We start from the raw sequence: 19,207 nt of genomic DNA on the forward strand, positions 1-19,207 counted from the left end.
ATCTTATTTCCCGCTGCTTTCTTCCCCGTCTGTGATTTACAGTAAAACCCTAAACTCTGTGGCCTGCAGGGGCCGATTCATATGTACCCACAATCCTTTCCTTTTGCAAGAACAACAACAATAAAAAGTCTGGCCCTTGCAAATGAAAGTCTTGCTTTTTGTCTCAGACTTAAACAAATCCCTTTCAGCTCTCCAGTTGACCTCTTGTTCTTGGGGGTGCTTGCCTTCCCCTGAATGCAGGGCAAAGAGGCTAACTATCCTGACTCCTGAATGATGGGGGAAGGCAAAAGTTACAAGGAAGCTTGAGGATATGGGAGAGCACCTCTTTTGTATCTCAGAATCTCTCCCTGAGATTCCATGCCTGGACTAACTTCTCAGGGCATGACAACCATGATTACTATGGTGAGGAAGAGAAAGAGGACTTCTCTCCGGATGTGCAGGGCTTTGCTGCGCTGGCTCTGACTGGCTGTAATTCTATGCTCCCAAGATCAAAGGAGCCTGTGAGGGTGCCCAGGAAGAAAAGGTCACAAACCAGTGACTTGTTCACTTTTATTAACAGGGTGAGAAGGATCTTCTGAGTGGGGGCCTCTGAAATGTGCACCTACTCCCTTTCCAGCACAGGAAATGAAGCAGGAAGAGGAGGCGGCTGCCTGTCAGTACGCACCTCTCGCTCAAGGTGCCAGAAAAGCCAATCACTGGAGATTCACTCCTTCAGATCAAACACTGACCCTTCCAGGGTCATCTTAAAATATAAGCACCAAGGGAACAAACTGTATATATTAGTACTATATTTGTACTATATTAGTACCTCCAAGTGTCTGTTCTGGGCCCCAAGAACATTGCAAGAGGAGAAAACGGAAGGCCTGCTAGCCCCACATCCTCCTGGACAGCTGGGGAGTGAAGAGGCATTTCCAAGGCCCCTATCCTCTCCCCGGTGCTGAGCCCAAAAGGATGGTGGCTGCCAAGCCTGTTCAAATTTGTGTTTATTTCCTAAGAAGCTGGGGGTGGGGTGGGGAGGGGATACATTGCTTGGGTCTCAGGAGGAGCCCCAAGCCTTGGGGAAGAGGACAAATCTTCCTGCTCTGCCCCTCTGCAGTGTTGTCAGTAGGGGTGATTCAGTGTGTGCTCCATGATGGTCTGAATGGCCAGCCATGTCTCCTGGGCTGTGGGGACGATCTGTGCGGCCGGCAGCAGGAAACCATAGTGCCCGGTGTCCCGGAGCTCAAAGCTGAAGGAGTACTTGATGCCACTGTCGTAGGCCCAGTCGACAGTGATCCCACTGGCCACATCTGTATACAAAAGGGCGAAGAAACACCCCCACAAGGAAGAGCAAGGTGTGACCACAAGGCACAGAGGCATCCTGAAAGGACTGGGCCAGAAAGCGGGCCCTGGGGGCCAAATCCCCACCTATCCCAGACCACACCAAACTTCCTGGCCCAGGCCTCAACCTGGGCCACACCCTGCTCATGCAGTCCATTCTCTGCCCCAGTAAAAAGAAAGCACTGTGAGGCCACTAGATTTAGTATATTTACCCTCAAGGAACATGACAGTAAGCCAGGCATAGGGAGCTATTAATTAATGCTGCAAATAAAGAGCTGCCTGTATCTGGGTACCACCATTCACCCTTCTATCCAGATGTGGAAATCAGCTCTGGCCCAGCCCAGTCAGCAAAGAGCCTGCACCTGCGTGACCCCAAGTTGATGTAGTGCCTGAACCAGCAACAGCCAGGGGAAGGCTCACTCACAGAGGGTGGTGCTGATGCTGCCAAAAATGTACTCCATTCCATGGACCTCATACAGGGCCTGCACTGCATCCTTCGCAAGACTGTACTGCAAGATTAAATCCAGAGGGTGAGAGGCCCACGCTCCCCATACCCCCACATCCTTAGCAGCTGCTAAGAAGCAGGAACTTAGGAGTCTTGGAAGTTGAATGTGTAGATGACTCTTGTGAAAAGGGAGCACAGCACCTCTAGCTTCGAACTTGATCACAAGTGAGAACAAGCCCCTGCTGCTGCCCCCTCCCCTACCAGACCCCACCACCCACTCCCTACCATGGGACCAATTGGGAGTCTGCTAGATGCCTCCCCCAAGCCTTAAGCAGCCAATCTCACCAACTCCTCCTGGTTTGAAACAGGCTCCAGAGTGTGGCCATAAGGGTACATGAGCATCTGAGAGTAGCTGTGGATGGAGATCAGAGCCTTGATGTTCCCGTGGGCTGTGATGAAGTCCACAATGGCAGCCACTTCTGGCTCTGACTGAGGAGAGGGCCCATGATAAGTCTCTGAGCAAGGGTTGTTGTTAGAACCATTTCCTGTAAGTAGAATAAAAGCACCCAAAGGGTTCAAATTCCCAGGCTTGGGAAAGACACTTAGTATTCACAAAATATCCTGTATTCCTCTACATTTCCTAGCCTCCTTTGCAGTTTGGTTGAGGTCATGTGACTACTTTTGACCAATGAGAATATGAGCAGTAAATGATGAGTCACTTCTAGTTCAAGGCTAAGAGCAAGCATGACTTTTCCACACACTCTTCTGTCTGTGTAGTTGAAGCAAAAAACTCTAGATGGAGGAAGTAACCTGGATCCCTCTGGAATGGAAGAGAGCCATCAAGGAGGGTCACCTACCCACACTGGACTTCATGTGAGTGAAAAAAAAAAAAACTTTTATTATGTTAAGCCACTGAGATTTGGAGGGATATTTGTTACTGCCGCATATCCTAGTCTAACACATCAGAGGAGTGTAGCCACTCAGCAACTCTGTGGCCCTGTAGGGAGCTCCCCTTGCTTGACTTTAGTTCCATTAGAAAGGCAGGCTTGCCTCAGCAGTTGCCACTAGGTCTCCAACCCAGGCTTCCCCTATGAGTAGCGACCCCTTTGAGATGACCCTCCCTTCTCTGCCAACCCATCACTACCAGGGGGAAGGCTTGGGTCAGTTGAGCATTCAGGCTTAGTGTCTGCTCAAGGTTTGCCACAACCATGGCCCCAGAAGCAGCATGTACTTGGGGCCAGGAAAAGAGAATAGATCCCTTTAGTTGCCCAAGGCTGGTCTGGGAATCACAGATACAAAGGGTTTTTGAAAATTATTCTTGGGAACCTAAGTTGGAGGGAGGGCAAAGAGTAGTTGTGCTTCTATTTTGTTCACAAATTTAATTTGTTCCCATCACCTACTAGGTTCTTTGCTCCCCATCTCTTTTCTTCCTCTTCTGTTTTCCCAAGGACCATGTCGTGGAGGACTGGGCTGCATTGGTGAAGTTTTGTGGGTCAGAAACACATATGGAAAGAGCCATCCCAGTTCCTGCTCTCACTCCTCCTTCCTGAAATGACTTTACAGAAGCCCAGTCAGAGGCCAGGGATCACCTCAACTCCTGAAGCCTCCTGAGGATGCCAGAGCACCCCCACTTGACCCCCCTACCCAGGTCAGTAAGTTGACTGGAGAGGGGGGAGGCTGGCCCATGGACCAGTTCAGATGCTGTTCTAGGACTGCAGCAACCTGGTCCTCCCCAAGGGTGCAGGTGAGGGTGGCACGGATGGGAGGGATGGTCTATAGATTACTCATCACACAGCAATTAAATTAAGGCAATAATAAAACCATAAACAAAATCTTCCCGCCTGAGTCACCAACCAGACACGAGCAATTTCTGGCCACAGGCAGGCCCAGAGGCAATTCTGTCACCTGGGAGTGCATCCCCTCTTGCTCTGCCAGTCCTCCCTGGGGGTGGCAACCCTGGTTAGAAGGGGATGTGCCTGCAGGGAGTGAGGGGGTAAGAAGCAGCCCCACAGGCTGGAGTCCACCCAGCTAACAGCGGCCCTGTTTGTTGTGTCTGCTGGGAGATTCTGCACCTGCTACACTTCATGAATGACAAACAGCAACAGATGAGCAGAGCGGGGGAGGCTGAAAGCTTTGTCTGCATTTGCAGCCCACGCACGGAAAGCGGTTCCCTTGCCAACGACCAGGTGGCTTTGCCCAAATATGGACAAACACTTCAGGCCATTAGTTCTGGTTTGAGCTAAGCAGAATAAACTAATCTTACCCTGACCAAGTGGGAATTAGCTGGCTGCCTCTCTCTGACGTTCATAGTTAAAGTCCTCTGAGCCTGCCTGTTTCACAAGTACCTGCTAATGGATTCATTAGCTATTTATTTTTCCTTCTCTAAAAATGTAATTTGTAGCAAGGGGAAATCTCTGGAAGGACATGGTAAATTATTAAAAGCAGTAATCTTTGGGTAGTGGGATTATAGGAGTTTTTTGTCCCTTCTGGGCTTTTTCTCCCCCCACATTTTTGTTTGTTTGTTTGTTTACAGTGTGTATATACTGATTTTTTTTTCTGTAGTGAAACCCACAAAAGTTATTTTCTTTAAGAAATAATTTTCTTTCTTCTAGCCAGTCTGTCTCGAGGTCCATGGGTACTTACTTTAGCCAGTTCTGAGGGGCTCACACGGATGCCCACTTGGGGCAAATGTCTGGTCATTTGGAGGTGGAAACACCTAATTTTACAGTTTTGTTCCCTTACAGAAGCAGATACAAACATAATCCCAGACTCTCAGGCAACCCCCACACTGTGGGCTGATGGCCACACTGGATGCTTCAAAGCTGTCCTTATTTTTCAATGAGAACAGACTCAAAGAAGCCAGACTTTCAAAGCAATGAGCATCCAGGTCTAGAATGTTCTATCTCATTGGTTTGGCCACCCATCCACAGATCTGCTTTTCAATGGCAAAGGAACTGTCTCCTATGGAGCCAAATCCTGATCCCCCAGTATAATGTGGGAACCACATCCAGGGGCTGAAGTCTGTGCCCACACAGCCCTCTGCTAGACTGTCGGCAAGACCCAGCATTCCACTCATCAAACTGCTGCATTCCCAAGGTCCACATACTCATCTCTGGGCTTTCTGGAGACCTCAGTTTGCCCCTATGCCCCTGGCATGGCAGGGGAAATAATCAGGAAGAACACCAAGGGAACTTAGGAGGAAGCTGCCCACCCCTCCCTAGAGCCCTGAAGATAACACCAGCCCAGCAGCCCAGGGTCACAAAGTAATTGGGTCAAAAATAAAAACCAGGCTCAAGTCAGTGTTGATGATAAGGAACTGCCTTATTCTATATTTGAACCTTTGCTCTGGCTCCCCAGAGGACAAAATTCAGGTCACAAGTCTCAGGGAATGAGTTTGGAGGCATTTTCTTGTGACATGCTGCCTTCAAGGAAGGGCCAGAGATACCTGAAGGGAGCACCATAAATTCTGGCTTTTGAACAACAAATAAGACTACTTTGGACCTCCTTAAGCTTTTCTCTGCCATATCTAGGATTTGACCCTTGCAGTTTAGTCCCCATGCAAGGAGCTGTTTCCCATGAAGGCTTAGCATATGTATACATTTCACACACATTTGCAACCTCTCCCCATATCCCATGGCCAGTCCTAGGCATGTACCTGCCTGTCCCTGGCCATGACTCACTTGCATTCACTAACTGCTTTGCCTCCTCAGTTATAAGTCAACATAATCTGACTGTATGGGAGATGTACCAAAGACCAAGTCCTCTCCAGCCCTGCCCCCGGGCGCAGCAGACTGACATACCTCCAAAGCCTGACTTCCAGTTCCTGTTAAGATCCACACCAATGCAGAAGATTCCAGGTCTGCTGGACTTGTTCTTCCGCCATAAGCGGTTCTGAAAAAGCCCAGGGCAGGTGGTCTCATTCCCTGGGCCCATTCCTAGGAGTGGGAGCCCCTGACCTCCTGGCCTAGGAAGGGGGGGTCTGGTGGGGCAGAGAGGGGCAAAGGGAAGGAATCTCCAGGGAAGGATGGGGCTGGCATGGGGCTGGACCAAGGCTGCAGATGCAGCTTTGTGGTAAAAGCTGGAGTGTGGAGAGAGGCCCGAGCATAGCCAGCCAGCAGTGACCTTCCCTGGACAGCAAGAGGGAGGCCGGAGGGCAAGAGCAGCAGCTGCAGTGCTGAGCAGCCCACCTGCCTCAGTGAGACTCTGCAAAGAGCCCTGGAGGAGTCTGCCCCCAGGGAACTTCAGCTCAACCTCCCAAAGCCACAGGGACCTCTCCTCCATTCCTGTAGAGCTGATCCCTGACTCCCGACCCCTCCCTCCCAGGTGTTCTCACCATGCTGTGGGTAAAAGCAAACCCATCAGGGTTGGAGACAATCTCCATGAAGATGTCCATGGCATTCAGTACATTTGTCACGATGCGGTCTTTGCCGTACTCATTGACAATCTGCAAGAAAAGGCAGAGTGAGTAGGGGGTGAGGGGTGGGGGTTCCTGCTGGGCTCTCCTCTGTAGGGCAGGACATTGTATAGCCGGTGGCAGGCAGGGGTGGCAGCAGGCCATCAGGTACATCCCCGTACAGAACCAAAGGCTTGGATTTTAAACAACTAGAAGGCGGAAGATAGAAGGAGGTTCTGTGCTACGAAAGGTCAGAGCACTTGGCAGCTGTTCCACAGAGTAGGAGGGCAGAGAGTACCTTGAGTTAAACGAACCAAGTTTTCAACTAGAGGTGCCCTTAAATAGTTGAGCAGCTCCCACCGCCTGCCCCTGCCCCCATGGTCCGTGCTGACCTTCCTGGCAGTCCAGATGCCGGTGGCATGGGTGATCCACTCCCGGGCGTGGATTCCAGTGTCGATCCAGATGGCTGGGCGCTGAGAACCTCCTGTGCTGAACTGGGGGAAAGCACCAGGCCCCAAGCAAGTTTGAACCGAGACAGCTGTCACTAGGGCTGTCCCTAGACTGACTGGAAGGAGGCCCCAGATGTATCCTCACTGCCTGGGGTGGCCCTATGTTCCTGAGAGTGGGGCTATACATGCAAGCCCCGGTGCATCAGCCCATGAAACGCACACATGTGGGGGCCCTGGTGACACAATGATGCTCTTGGAAAGCACAGTGATCCAGACAGAAGCACAGAATTTCCCAGGTTTGAAAGTATTTAGACTAGTGCTTCTCAAATTTTAAAGGGCATGTGAATCCCCCAGGGATCTTACTAAAATGCAGCTTCCAATTCAGCAGGTCTAGAAAGGGGGCTGAGGCTGGGCATTTCTAACAAGCTCCCAGGATTGCTGCTGCCGTGGGGGCAAGGACCACACTGAGTAGACAGCATCAGAGAGACAGCACCGACAGCCCCCCGGGGAAACCAAAGAAAGTGCAGGGAAGTCAAGTCCCAAGTCAGGTGAGACCACTTGACCCTTCTAAAAAGTCCCCCAGGGCACTGTTGAGGGCAGCAGCACCTGTCTTCTCTGCATGCTGGATGTCAAATGCCCTGAGTGCTCTTTAGGGCACATACTAAGAATTATAGTCCAGTGGGCTCCACACTCTCACCCATCCTGCCTCCTTCATGGCCATGGGTTCTGCTTCTGCCAAGTTTGCTCCAACTCTGTTTCCAGCGGCCCCTGTGAAAGGCTGGAAGGTCCCCTCATAGACTCGGGCCTATCTGTGGAGCTGCTTGAACCAGATGACCTCAGCTGTTTGTCAAGGAGGCCTCTGAGTACCTCTCTTCCCATTTAATAGATGTAGCAACCAAAGTAACAGGAAGAGCACGGACTCACCCACACTCACATCCCAAGTCCAGGGTGACGACGGCCACTCTGCAGTGCCATCTCCTTAGCAACCCTCCCACCAAATTCCTGACCCAGGGTGTGCAGATCACTGCACCGCCACCTGTCCACACCTACAGGAGTGAGTCCCCAAACACCACGATCCCAAAGCTTGTGGGTCACCTCAGGACAGGAGTGTACACATCTCTCTCCCTAAAACTCCCACCCAGCCACAACCTGACATGGGCTCAGTCTGATGCCAGAGGCACTCACTGTAGAGCCTAGTGGTCAATACAGCTAGATTTTACTCACCTTCAGGACAAGAATGGACCGATTTTCAAAGCTGTAGCCAATCCGAATTTTTGATGCAATATCTGAGTGCTCAGTTGCAAAGTTGTCAATCCAGGTATATATCTAAAGGGAATGGAGTTTCTTAGATGGGCAGTTAAGCAGGGAGGGGGCAAACCCCAGGATGTCTTCGAATATACTTCTTCTCCCATCCTACCCTCCTTAATGCTTTCCCACCTCCCTTGAGGATCTAAAACAACTCAGATCAAGCACTGAAAAAAATCAAAGACTCCCTCCAGGCCTAAGGCACAAGCTGTGCTGTGGTTGGCCTGGATTCCAGGCTTTTTACCACGGTGCAGAGCTGAGACTTTGCCTGGAAGAGCAGCATGTGCTGAGGCCACTCGGTCCCCAGGGTCAGCCTGCAAGGTTCTCTCTGGTCGGAAGTTTCTCTTGCTTCCATTTTCTTGGCCCCTTCAATCCTTCTGACAAGATCTCATAGACCTCGCAGTGTTGTTTTGGTCATCCTGCTCCTTTTAGATTCTCAGCCTCTTGAAGGCAGGGTTATGTATCTCTGACATCAATAAACACTGATGGAATATATTAAATTCATTTTCTTATTCTTTCAATACGTACTTAATAACTACATGAAAGAAAAGAGATCCTCTATTACAGGCCTTGTGAAATGGAGAGTGACGATGACAATAACAGTGGGCAATCTCAATAATGTCACAGACTTTACAGGGAAGCAGGACATGTGCCTGGAGTGTCTTTCTGGACTGGGCATCTCTATGCTCTCCTTGCATGTTCTCCTTTGTAAATCAGTCACAATCAGTCATGCCTGCCCTCGATGGCTGAAACTATGATAGTAAATTTTCTCCAAGTGAAGGCAGCTCTGTTTTATTCAACAAAATGGCTCTCTAATGTGCCTGGCTTCCTGCCCCTTCTGTGCTCTAGTATCCACAGCTGGGGCCTCTTACCACAGGAATGGCTGTGCAGAGAGCAAGACCCCTGGATCCCAAGCCAGAGTATTGGATGTGAAGGTACCTCTCCCCACTCTGTTCTGGCCAGCGATGGGTCCCTACCTTAGTGTTCAGCTTGGTAGACCCATTACTCTGGTCCCGAACCTGCTGTGGGCTGTACTGTTGAACCCACAATCCGCTCTATCTGAATCCTGGCTTCTGGACCTCTTTGAGCTGACTGCCTACCTAACACCCAGTGTCTGCTCTGCACTCCCCAAGCATAAGTTCACAGTCTCCTACAGACCCCAGAGTCTCGAATCTGGAGACCCTGAGGGCCCAAAAGGATAACAGAGTCCAAAGCCTGACTGGGCAGACCCACCTCCTCCAGGGTATGGTAAGAGGAGTAACTGAAGCTACTGGTGCTGCGCTCCAGCCGGCGGGATTTCGCCATGGCTTCTCTCTCCTCATCCAGCAGCACCTAGGAGGCAGGAGCACATATTGGAAGGGAAGGGGAGGCTGGGCCAGGCATGCCTCTTCTGAGCCCTGCCTCAGCTGGCTGCACACAAAGACAGCATCGACCCGGGAGAGTGAGCTCCCATGAGTGTGCGTGGCGCGATGGGAGGAGATGCCTGGTTGCTGGGTGACTCTTCTGCTAGGCAAGCTGGCATTCATGCCACCACTTCCCAAATGAGCAGAGGACAAGGAGTTTGGAGAACTTCGTTCTAAGTCTGCCACTGCCACTAACTAACTAAACTTGACCTTAGTTTCCTCAGCTTGAAAGTTGGGACTTACCTTGCCCATCTCATATGATAAAATGTAATAACAGATATAAAAGTGTTTTGGAAAAGATGCTCATGGTCTACTGCCAACATTTCTTCTGCCTTGTGAGCACTTCACTGAGCCAAATCCCAAGCTGAACTATGTGCATGACCCCTGTGGGTGCAGAGAGATCCCCTGACCCACAACATCCACTCTACCGCCCAGAGAGTGGGTGTCCAAGCCATTCAGAAAGCCAGTCCAAATCATTATGATTTAAGTGCCAACCAGTCTTTCACTCACCGTTTTAACTGCCCCTTAGACAAAAATACAGGTGAGACAGAGCAACGTCCCTGAGTGGCAATTCTGAGTTGGCACTCAATCCTCACTTGGTACTTCCCACAGAGAGGGCAGTACAGTGTCTGGGTTGGGTTGACCTGTATGATCCTGGGGCATTTTTCCCAGCTGGGGACTCAGTGAGGTGGGCAGGTGCCCTTCACCCCAAATTCATACCTTACATTGGCACCTAGGGACCGAGGCACCCCAGGACTCAGTGCTGACTATGTCACATGGGAGGTGCCTGGGCCCCTTTGCCACAAGGGTGCCAGGAAAGCAGAGGCTTTCAACCCAAAGTCGCCCTGGTTTGCAGCTCTGGGTCATAGGTAAGTCCTGATGATGCCTTGCTTCAGGCCAGAGTCTTAGTTTACCAAGCTATCTTTATCCTCATCATCTCAGATGACTCAATGTCAGGGCAAGAATTAACTATTCATGTTTTAGAGATAAAGCAGATTAGAGAGGTTAAGGGACTTAAAAGCAAAGCTAAAAAGGAGCAGAGGTAAGATAAAAGCCCAGATACCCTAGTTCCTAGCGTTGGGTTTCTTAAGGCTAGCTAGCTATCAAAACTAAAGGCTAATAAGAATAAAACACACACACACAGATTTGTAGATAAGTGTATGTATATCTATGTGTGTGTGTATATATATATATATAGAAAGAGCAAACAAATGTATAAATGTTAACAGCAAGTGAAAAGTCCATCATACCATCCTTGTGATTTAAAAATGTTTCAAAATAATGAAAAGGCAATACCCCAAGCACAGGAAACTAAGAAAGTAAAATGCAAAAAGAGGGGAAAAAAAGAAAAGAAAATTCAAATATGCCTGTTAGGATAGAAGAGTCCGTATTTTAAGCAATTTTTTCTTTTCTCTATTTTTTACATTTTGTCACCATGCTTATACTACATCAAGAAGTAAAATCTTCTAAATGAATAAATAATCCAAAAACAAAAACAAAAAGCTCTAAAGGCTAAAATAAAACAGCAGACACAGAGCCTTCAGTCCCAGGGCTGGACGAGCACCCCTGCCCAACCCCGGCCTGCTGCAGCTGAGGCCACTGCTGGCGATGCACCCACCCTGCAGCCCCTGTCAGCTTGCTCACAACCCTCAGGTTCACAGATTTTAAAACAGGACTGGAAATCGATGTTTGGGGTTCATTTTGTTTGCTTTTTGAGCACCAACTACCTACTGGGCAATTGTAATTACAATGTTTTCAGCTGAACTGGCTGGGCTGAGGATGTTCCCGCTTGAGCAAAGCTGGGGTTGCTGGGCTAGGCAGAGGTGGCTGGAGGAGCACTGAGCCTTGCTTGCACAAGCAAGACCCTGGGAAGCTCTAACAACAGAAATCTCAGCAGACCCCATAACTGATTTGTGCCTGTCGCTATGGGCTGGGCACGACCAGCTGTGGTGAACAGCTGCAGGGGAGAGAGCAGGTCAGGCCACTGCACCCGGAGTCAGGTCCCGGCTGGCCCCCACGCTGGTTCCACTGCCATGAAGCTTAAGGGTCCATACATGGAACTTCCTAGGGACTGAGGTGGTGGCTGAAGGTGGAGCATAGGGAGGAGAAATTGGGAAGACAGGACCCGAGGACCCAGTTCTTTCCACATAGACCAGGGACAATCACAAGAAAACAGCTCCAATAAGGCTGTCCTTTGTTTGACAAAACAACTGGAGGCAAATGGGAAGTCGGCACCAAACTGCAAATAACTTTCCAAACACCCTCACAGCCTTGTGAATAGATATGACACCCGCTTACAAATTGGGAATGCTCAGCCCTCACAGCTGGGCCCCGATTCCAGGAACATTAATCTACCCTGGCCTGAAAAATACACAGATGTTTGCTCCCTTCACAGGGCTGAGGAAGGGGATGAGAAAACTAAGAATGCAGTCTTGCCACAGGCTCAGGAATGCCTAATTACAGCCCTGTCAGGCTTCTCAGAGGGGGAAAAAAAAAGACTCAGAAGTAAGCCATTTGCCTCCCTGGAAGCCATAACCTGACAGGGAAAGTAATACCTTGGTGTGAATTAATTTATGACAGGGTAAGGAAGGATGGGGACATTAAGCAAAGAACAGTACCTCCAGGATGTGCGAAGGGAGGAGCCAGATGGCCCCAAAGGTGAAGCTTATGCCCAAAGGGAATCAACATTCACAGCGCACTCCAACCAAAGACGCAAAATGCACGCAGCTCACAGAAACAGTGGGTGAGGGAAGCAGGAGAGGGGCTCTGGCCCACGCTCCGTGACAGCACAGTCACCTCTCATCGTCCCTGGCTTCCTCTTCCAGGCCTAACTGTTTGCAGTGGCAGCTGCATGGCTGGTGGCAATTACAGTCCATGTCTATCTACATAGGGGGTGGGGGGTTGTTAGAACGCACCCCTCAGAAGTCAGGACCGAACCAGGGCTTCACTATCTGAAAGGCAAAGTTAAACACCACACGAACAACACCACCACCCACTGAGGAGGCACATGGCACAAGAGCAGAGTCCAGGGTCTGGAGCCAGGCTCTCTCAGATTCAGTCCTGATGCTGTCACTAACTTGAGCAAATTATTAAATCCTCTGTGCCTCAGTTTACTAAGTTATGAATTTCTATGTGCCTTCATAAAATGGGGTGATGTTATCACGTCCTTTAGCACGTATTTTGAAGTGTTCTTGTGAGGATCAGAAGGGTTAATACATGTAAAGTGCTTAGGACATTGCCCAGCACATAGCAAATGCCAGCCACGATGGTGAAGACGACAGGACAGCAACAGTAACTCCCGGGGAGACTCCAGGACTCTGCAGTGCAGTAATCACTACAGGGCACGACCAGGAAATCTGATCATCCAACAGAAGTGGTGTCTGCCGAGCTTGGACAGCAGATTTTCCCCATTAGTGGTCACTTGGGTGAGTCAGGCAGCACCTTCCCCTCCGTGGGACCAAGAGAGAGGCCAGTCCTTCTTCTGTCCCTGTACCACCCCCAGCCCCGCCCATGCAGCCAGACTCTGCCTCTCCCTCAGGGCCTTGCCCATGATTTTGCCCTTCCTTCCTCACCTACTCCTGTCCTCCTGTCCTCTTTAGAGCTGCCACCCACCCCTACCCCAGCCAGCAGTATGCCCACTTTTTACTGTCTTCTACTCCATGAAACAATGTGGTCAAGCACACACTGGACACTAAAGATAACAGCAAACAAAACAAAGCAAACAAAAAAGCAGCCAACAAAACAAAACTGCCTGCCCTCATGGGGTTCACAGTCTGGTAAGGGAGGCACACAATAACTAAGAAAAGTAAATCATTTAGGATATTAGAAGGCGGTACATGCCAAGGAGAAGGGGGATGTGGTGGAAGGAGGGAGGAAACTGGGGGAGCATGGGAGAAGAAGGATACAGCTTAAAACAAGGTGAAAAGCTGACATGTGAATCCGGTTTTGAAAGCAGTGAGGGAATAAGCCATGCTGATATCTGCAGAGGCAGCATTCCAGCTATAAGGGCCAACAAGTGCAAAGGCCCTGAGGTATGAACCTAGTCAAGGGCACTGAGGCAGGAATGAGTCAGGCGAGTTGGAGGAACATCAAGGAGGTCCAGGTGCCTGGAGCCAAGTGAATAAGGGTCAGTGATGTAGGGCAGGGCATGGATCATACAGAGTCTTATAGCTGTTTTGAGGACTTTGGCTGAGTGAGATGGGAAGTCAATGAGGGTTTAAAGCAGAGGAGTGACATAACAGGACTTGCATATTTTTAAAGGATACTTCTGGCTGCTGTTCTGAGACTAGGAAATAAGGAGACAAGTGTGGAATTAGGGAGAACAGTTAGAAAACTACTGAAATATTCCAGGTGAGGGCTGATGGAGTGTTGACTCAAGTTAGTAGCTAGGATGTGGTAAGATAGATTTTGAAGGGAGAGCTGACAGGATTTGCTGATAGGTGAGATGTGGAATGTGAGGAAGGAGTCAAGGAGGACTCCAGGTTTCTTGTCTGAGTAACTGGAGGGTGGTGCTGCCCAGGTGGGGAAGGAGCGGAAGGAACGGGCTACAGGAGAGAAGGGGTTCAGGGGAGATAAGTGTGGACCTGTGAAGTCTGAGATGCCTATTAGACACCCAGGTGGAAATGCCAAGTAGACGGTCTGAAGCTCAGATTAGACATCTGAGTCTCCCTGGAGCTGTAAATATAGGAGTATCAGGAGGCTGATCTGGGATGAGGGGCTGGAGGAGAGGTTGGAAAACAGAGCTGGGAAACAGGAAAACAATGTGTAAAGGAGCACCCAGTAAGATGGGACAATCCGGGAGAGTGCAGTGTCCTGTCAGCCAAAAGAGGAGACGAGTTCCAGAGAGGAGAACGTGACCAGTTGTGCTGAAAGATTAAAAACATGAGCACTCAGAGCTGACTGCTGAGTTGGACCTTGGAGCTGTGCGTGACACTGTTGAGGGCAACTGTGGTGAAGTGAGAGGTGGACAGTTTGCCCGAGGAGAGGGATGAAGGTGGCAAGAACAGTCAATATTTGCAGGAGTTTGGCTCTACAGGGAAGAGGAGAAACAGAGTGATAGCTGGACGTGGGGGGGAGGGATTAAGAGAGGATTTTTTTAAGATGAAAGAAATAACTCTATATTTGTATGCTAATGGGAATGATCCAGGAGAGAGGGGAAAATTGGTGAAGCAATATTTACACTAAATTGTATTTTGCTCTAGAGTGTGCTCGGAGCATGGGTGATTTTTGTTTTCTCCTTTGTGCTTTCCCCTATTTTCCAAATTATCTACCATGAATATTTATTAATTTTGTAATCAGAAAAAAGCCATTAAAATCCACCGAGCTGATTGCTCAAGTGAAGCTTTTCCATGGTGACTCATCGCAGAGAAAGGAAAAAAAAAAAAAACCAAAGGGCTGAAAAGAACGAGGAGGTGAAGAAAAATTAAATGCAAATAGAGCTCAATCGGAATCAGATAATTTCTTCCCTGGCCCACCACAATTTCCTCACCACCTTCCTGCCTGTCAGTCTCTCTCTGCTCCTGTCCCCAACTCAACATTGTCAACATTGTCACTGTCAGAGGGATTTTTCTTAAATGCAAATCTGATCATGTCAGAGCCCTCCAATGGCTCCCCCACGGTTTTTGAGATAAAATCTCAACCTTTTCACCCGGTGGAGGATGCCCTTTGTGCGCTGGTCTGGCCTCACGGCCAATCCCGGGCCCCCTCCCTCTCCCTGCCCCTCCCCTTCAGCCACACCGCAATCACCGCCTTCTCTGAGCCTCAGAGCGACGACGTGCAGTGCCTCTTGTACTCGCTCCCATGGCAACCTGCTCCACTCCATCAGCGCATCATCCACTCCATTGTAATCACTGATTTACTCCCCTGCGCTCCCCCACCCCCACAGCCCTCCAGTTCCCCTGGATACAGGGACCGGATTTCTTATCTCTGTATTTCCAGTGCCTTGCCCAACACCCAGCACACAGTAGGCATCTCTGTATCTGTGGATGGAATGAATAAGCCCACCTCTTCTATCTCAAGAGCCCCTCTGATTACAAAGTGGGGGTCGAGGTGAGGGGAGTGGAAAGCACTTCTCTTCCTCAAAAATCACCAGTGCCTCTGGCCAAAGTGAAAAGACCACACCAAGGTTTTTCACACTTTCTCTCAGCATGGTACTAACTAACACACCCTCCTTTTCCTCTCCTTCTCATGTCCATTAAGTCCACTGACATTTACTAAGCCCCACCTAAGTGGCAGGTCCTATAGTAGGTGCTGGGGTATAAAGATACATAAGGCAAACGATCCTGTACCTTGAGGGGCTTGGGGGAGGGGGCTCTGAGACAAAGTCCAGCATAATAGTCAGGCCTCTCTCTGGAAAGGCTCTTCCTGCCAATAGAGTGATTCACTCAGCACACAGTTGTTGAGGGCCCACTGTGCAGAAGACACTGTGCCCAATACTGGGGTGAGAAGACCCAAAGGACAGGGAGGAATCAGGCCAGCACATCAATAACCAAAACAAAGAGAAGACCGGAGGCCAACAACCTGAGTGGTGCAAAGCCCATCCCTCCTGTTAGCACCTCTGAGCTTCCCTCTTCCTGGACACCCCCCCTCCATCATCACCACAAATCAACTCAACACAGCAACCTCCTTCCAGCCCCAGCTCCCTTGAAGCCAAAATGTGACCTCAAGAATGACGATCCTAGCCTGATGCATTGCAGACAGCGAACTGGTGAAAATCCTGTCCGGCTGGGTTAGGGCCCAGAGTCCAAGGCATTTTACTAACAGGGAGTGAAAAGACAGCCCACCTTCGCCCCAGGGAATCCAGGGCTGAGGACTACAGGAGGCACAACTCCAGAGGAGCCGGAGGGGAGTCCACAGGTACCTCTGGGGCCATTCCTGATGTACAGAAAATTCTTAGAGACCTCTTCATATCTGTGTGCCTAGTGCAGCGAGGTCTCCAGGGTGGTGCAGAAGCAGGGAAATGCAAACTTCAAAATGCAGGCATGGGCGAAAAATGAGACTTGAGCACTCTTTCTTTTGATGTGGTGGCCACTCTTGCCTGTGGGAGTTCCCCCCTTTTGTCTGTGGGGGATTTAATTAGAGAAAGAGCCGACCCCCACATGTTGAGCAGGAAACAGATGTGCCTGATTGCCTGATGAGGAGGAATGGTCTTTGAACCGACCTCAGTGCCCCAGCCCGTGCTTGCGTGGGAAGGAATGCACCTAATGCGTTTATCCCCTGGCATGCGGTGTCAAGTGTGTGCACTCCGGGGACTGTGTGTTCCCACACTCAGCGCCCTTACAGGGGATTAGCTGCAGCTCAACGTGGTTGGGCGGCAATCTCTGTGGACGCAGATCTACAGGTGTACAACGGCATCTGCACAGGGAGCAGCCAGAGGGGTCTAACCCAGTGACGCCCAAAAGAATCCCTTTAGGAAGGAGGTTCCTTGGGGTATCCTTGAAGACAACAATTAAAATAGAATTTCATGACGTTCAGAAAAGGTGCTGTAAGGTGCAGCACAAGTGATGGGGGGAGAACTGGGCGCCCGGCAAGAAGTCTCCCTTTGCCCTACCCAAGGGCAGGTCTGCACCCACTTCTCCCAGAGCCGTTTCTCTGGAAGAATCCTGCCTTGGAGACGCATGCAGTTCCAAGAGCTCTGAGGTGCACATGGTGGGAGAGAAACCGCAGCAAGGCTTCTCTCACCTCTTCCTGCTTCTTTGGGATGAAGGAATTCCCCGCCATTGGATGGCTGAGACACAGCAGGGATGGAGGGAGCAGTCAGAAAAGCACAGGAGAGCTGTCCCACTATGGGGCCTAGAAAAGACCTAAACTGTTGCCTCCTGTCTCCCTTCTCCCCTGTCTCCTCCTTTGCCATGAACTGCAAATCCTTCCATAAGAGGACTCCACAAGTAACCTAAAAAATACAACAAACTAGCGAATATACCAGAAATGATGCAGACTCACAGACACAGAGAACAAACCAGTGGTTACCAGTGAGGTACTGGGGACGGGCACGACGCAGGGGTGGGAGGTACAGACCACTGGGAGTAAGACAGGCTCAAGGATGTGTACATGGGCTATATAGCAAATATTCTATAATAACTGTAAATGGAAAGTAAACTTTAAAAACTGTACAAACATTCCTTAAATAAATAAATAAGAGGACTCCATAAGCCACCCTGCTATTACCACACAATGAGTTACGAACTCTGCATTAGATTTAAATTTTCTTTGAGAAGTATGAGGTCTCATTCTTTCCATGGTAGGTTCACAAAAATGCAGGTGGGACTCCGGAAATAAAATGTCCATTTTAGCCCTGGGTGTTTTTCCTCCATGTTGGGCCCCAACCAGAAAGGGATCTGGGAGGTGAGACTCCAGCAGCAGGGCAGGGGCGGGACCTTACCTGGATGTCCTTTATCATGATGCTGTAAGCAAGGCCATGAGACTCCAGGTAAGCTTTGATGTCTTTCAGTTCAGAAAAAGGAACCCTCATATCCACAGGGAGGCTGGGCCTGGCTGGGCCACGCCAGAAGTCTACCTAGATAACAAAGGAGAGAAAAGCGGGCCTGTGTTTACCACACAGCCCTGCAGGCAGCCTGGAGAGCCAGACGGTCTTCTGCCCAAGCCACTGAGTTCCCTTCCCTAATGTCACGCACCTTCCTCTCCCAGCCTCACTCACACAACGCAACCTCACCCGGATCCAAAGAGCCCGAAACAGTTTCTAAAGGTGAGAAGGCTCCTCATCTGGGACATTCACATGGACAAGAACCCTGGTCAGAAGCAGGAGACATCACTGTCCCCAAACCCCAAAGAAGAAGGAGAGGCCTGATCTGCATTCTCATACCATCCAAATGCCATAGCGATTTTTCAGTTTGTAAAATGGAGAAAATTAGGATCAAGTGTTCTGTGTCCTGATTGACAGGGGCCCTCAGACAAATAGGAACGTGGGCTTTGGGCCACATCCAGAAATATCTGGTTGTTTCAACAGCCCTCAAACAAAACCCTTCTATTACAATAGTTGAAGAAAACATTTTCCATTGTGGGATACTTGCAGAGGACATTCTCAGAAACTAATGCTCATGCTGACAGGGACGAACCCAAATAAAACACAGGTTTGCCAAGCTAAGCCATTTCAATTGGGAAATAGATGTGTCCCGGCTGCATGGCACCCCACTCAGAGACACATGTACCTCCCGTGTGGCTTCAGTACATTCCAGTCGTTTTCAGAGCAGCGCCCTGCCCCCAACAGGACCTGCTCAACAGCCATCCATCCAGGACAGACGGGAAAGCCAAGAAGGGCCACCCAACCTTTCAGGCGAATGTTCCCAACCTTTCCTGAAGAGGAGCCAAGTTTGATTTTTCCACAATGTTGTGATCTTTAGCAGAGATGCCCAGAGGGCAGGTTTGGGGTGGGGGGAGCAGGACAGGGAGCTGAAGGTTCAGGCAGCTGTGAGGGAGAGGGGAACATGTCCCCTGGCCCTGAGGAGTCCTCACCTTCTGGGGCTTCAGGCCCTCCAGATCCCTGAGAAGTGAAAGCTGCTTCTCATTTTTAGCCAAGACTCGAAGAACCTGGTCTCTGGAAAGACACAGAGGGGAGGAGGGAGCTGCTCAGAGGGGTTCCTGGAAGACTGTGCTGCTTGGAGGAGGCAGAGTGGAAAAGAGGCCAGACTGGGGGCCTGGCAAGATGGCTGGGAGGCTAGAGGACCCCTAAGCAGAGGGACTTGTAGCTCTGGGAAGTAGGAAAATCCTTCAGCCTGCGGCCAGCGGTCTCTCCAGCCCCAAAGACAGACCACCCAGGGGACTAAATAAAGCCTGTCAGTGCTGCTGCTGAACCCAATGTCAAGACAGGGGGAAAAGGATGGAAAAGGAATGTGGGGGATGGAGGGGGAAGGGAGACCGAAAGGAATGAAGGTGA

General features: G+C 50.1%; 1 protein-coding gene and 1 long non-coding RNA gene across 7 annotated transcripts in view; one reads left to right on the forward strand and one right to left on the reverse strand.

The window, feature by feature from the left end:
- Window positions 1-966: 966 nt before the first annotated feature.
- The window catches only part of LOC105063080 (carboxypeptidase A5), a 62,116-nt gene continuing 43,875 nt past the window's right edge, over window positions 967-19,207 (reverse strand). Inside the window, exons 3-12 of one of the 3 annotated variants that reach the window (XM_074367056.1) lie at window positions 18,787-18,868; window positions 17,696-17,830; window positions 9,146-9,244; window positions 7,832-7,933; window positions 6,551-6,652; window positions 6,099-6,209; window positions 5,566-5,656; window positions 2,111-2,310; window positions 1,745-1,829; window positions 967-1,289 (exon numbers count right to left, since the gene is read on the reverse strand). In XM_074367056.1, coding sequence (XP_074223157.1) covers window positions 1,102-1,289; window positions 1,745-1,829; window positions 2,111-2,310; window positions 5,566-5,656; window positions 6,099-6,209; window positions 6,551-6,652; window positions 7,832-7,933; window positions 9,146-9,244; window positions 17,696-17,830; window positions 18,787-18,868 — 1,195 coding nt within the window. In that variant the 3' untranslated portion in view covers window positions 967-1,101. The remainder of the gene's footprint in view (window positions 1,290-1,744; window positions 1,830-2,110; window positions 2,311-5,565; window positions 5,657-6,098; window positions 6,210-6,550; window positions 6,653-7,831; window positions 7,934-9,145; window positions 9,245-17,695; window positions 17,831-18,786; window positions 18,869-19,207) is intronic. The other 2 variants (XM_074367057.1, XM_074367059.1) reach the window with 2 other exon arrangements.
- Window positions 15,960-19,207, forward strand: part of LOC141578133 (uncharacterized) — a 34,703-nt gene continuing 31,455 nt past the window's right edge. The window contains exon 1 of one of the 4 annotated variants that reach the window (XR_012508091.1): window positions 15,960-16,170. This is a non-coding gene — a long non-coding RNA (uncharacterized LOC141578133). The remainder of the gene's footprint in view (window positions 16,171-19,207) is intronic. The other 3 variants (XR_012508092.1, XR_012508093.1, XR_012508090.1) reach the window with 3 other exon arrangements.

This window comes from Camelus bactrianus, chromosome 7 (genome assembly GCF_048773025.1).
Source record: "Camelus bactrianus isolate YW-2024 breed Bactrian camel chromosome 7, ASM4877302v1, whole genome shotgun sequence".
NCBI lineage: Eukaryota > Metazoa > Chordata > Mammalia > Artiodactyla > Camelidae > Camelus > Camelus bactrianus.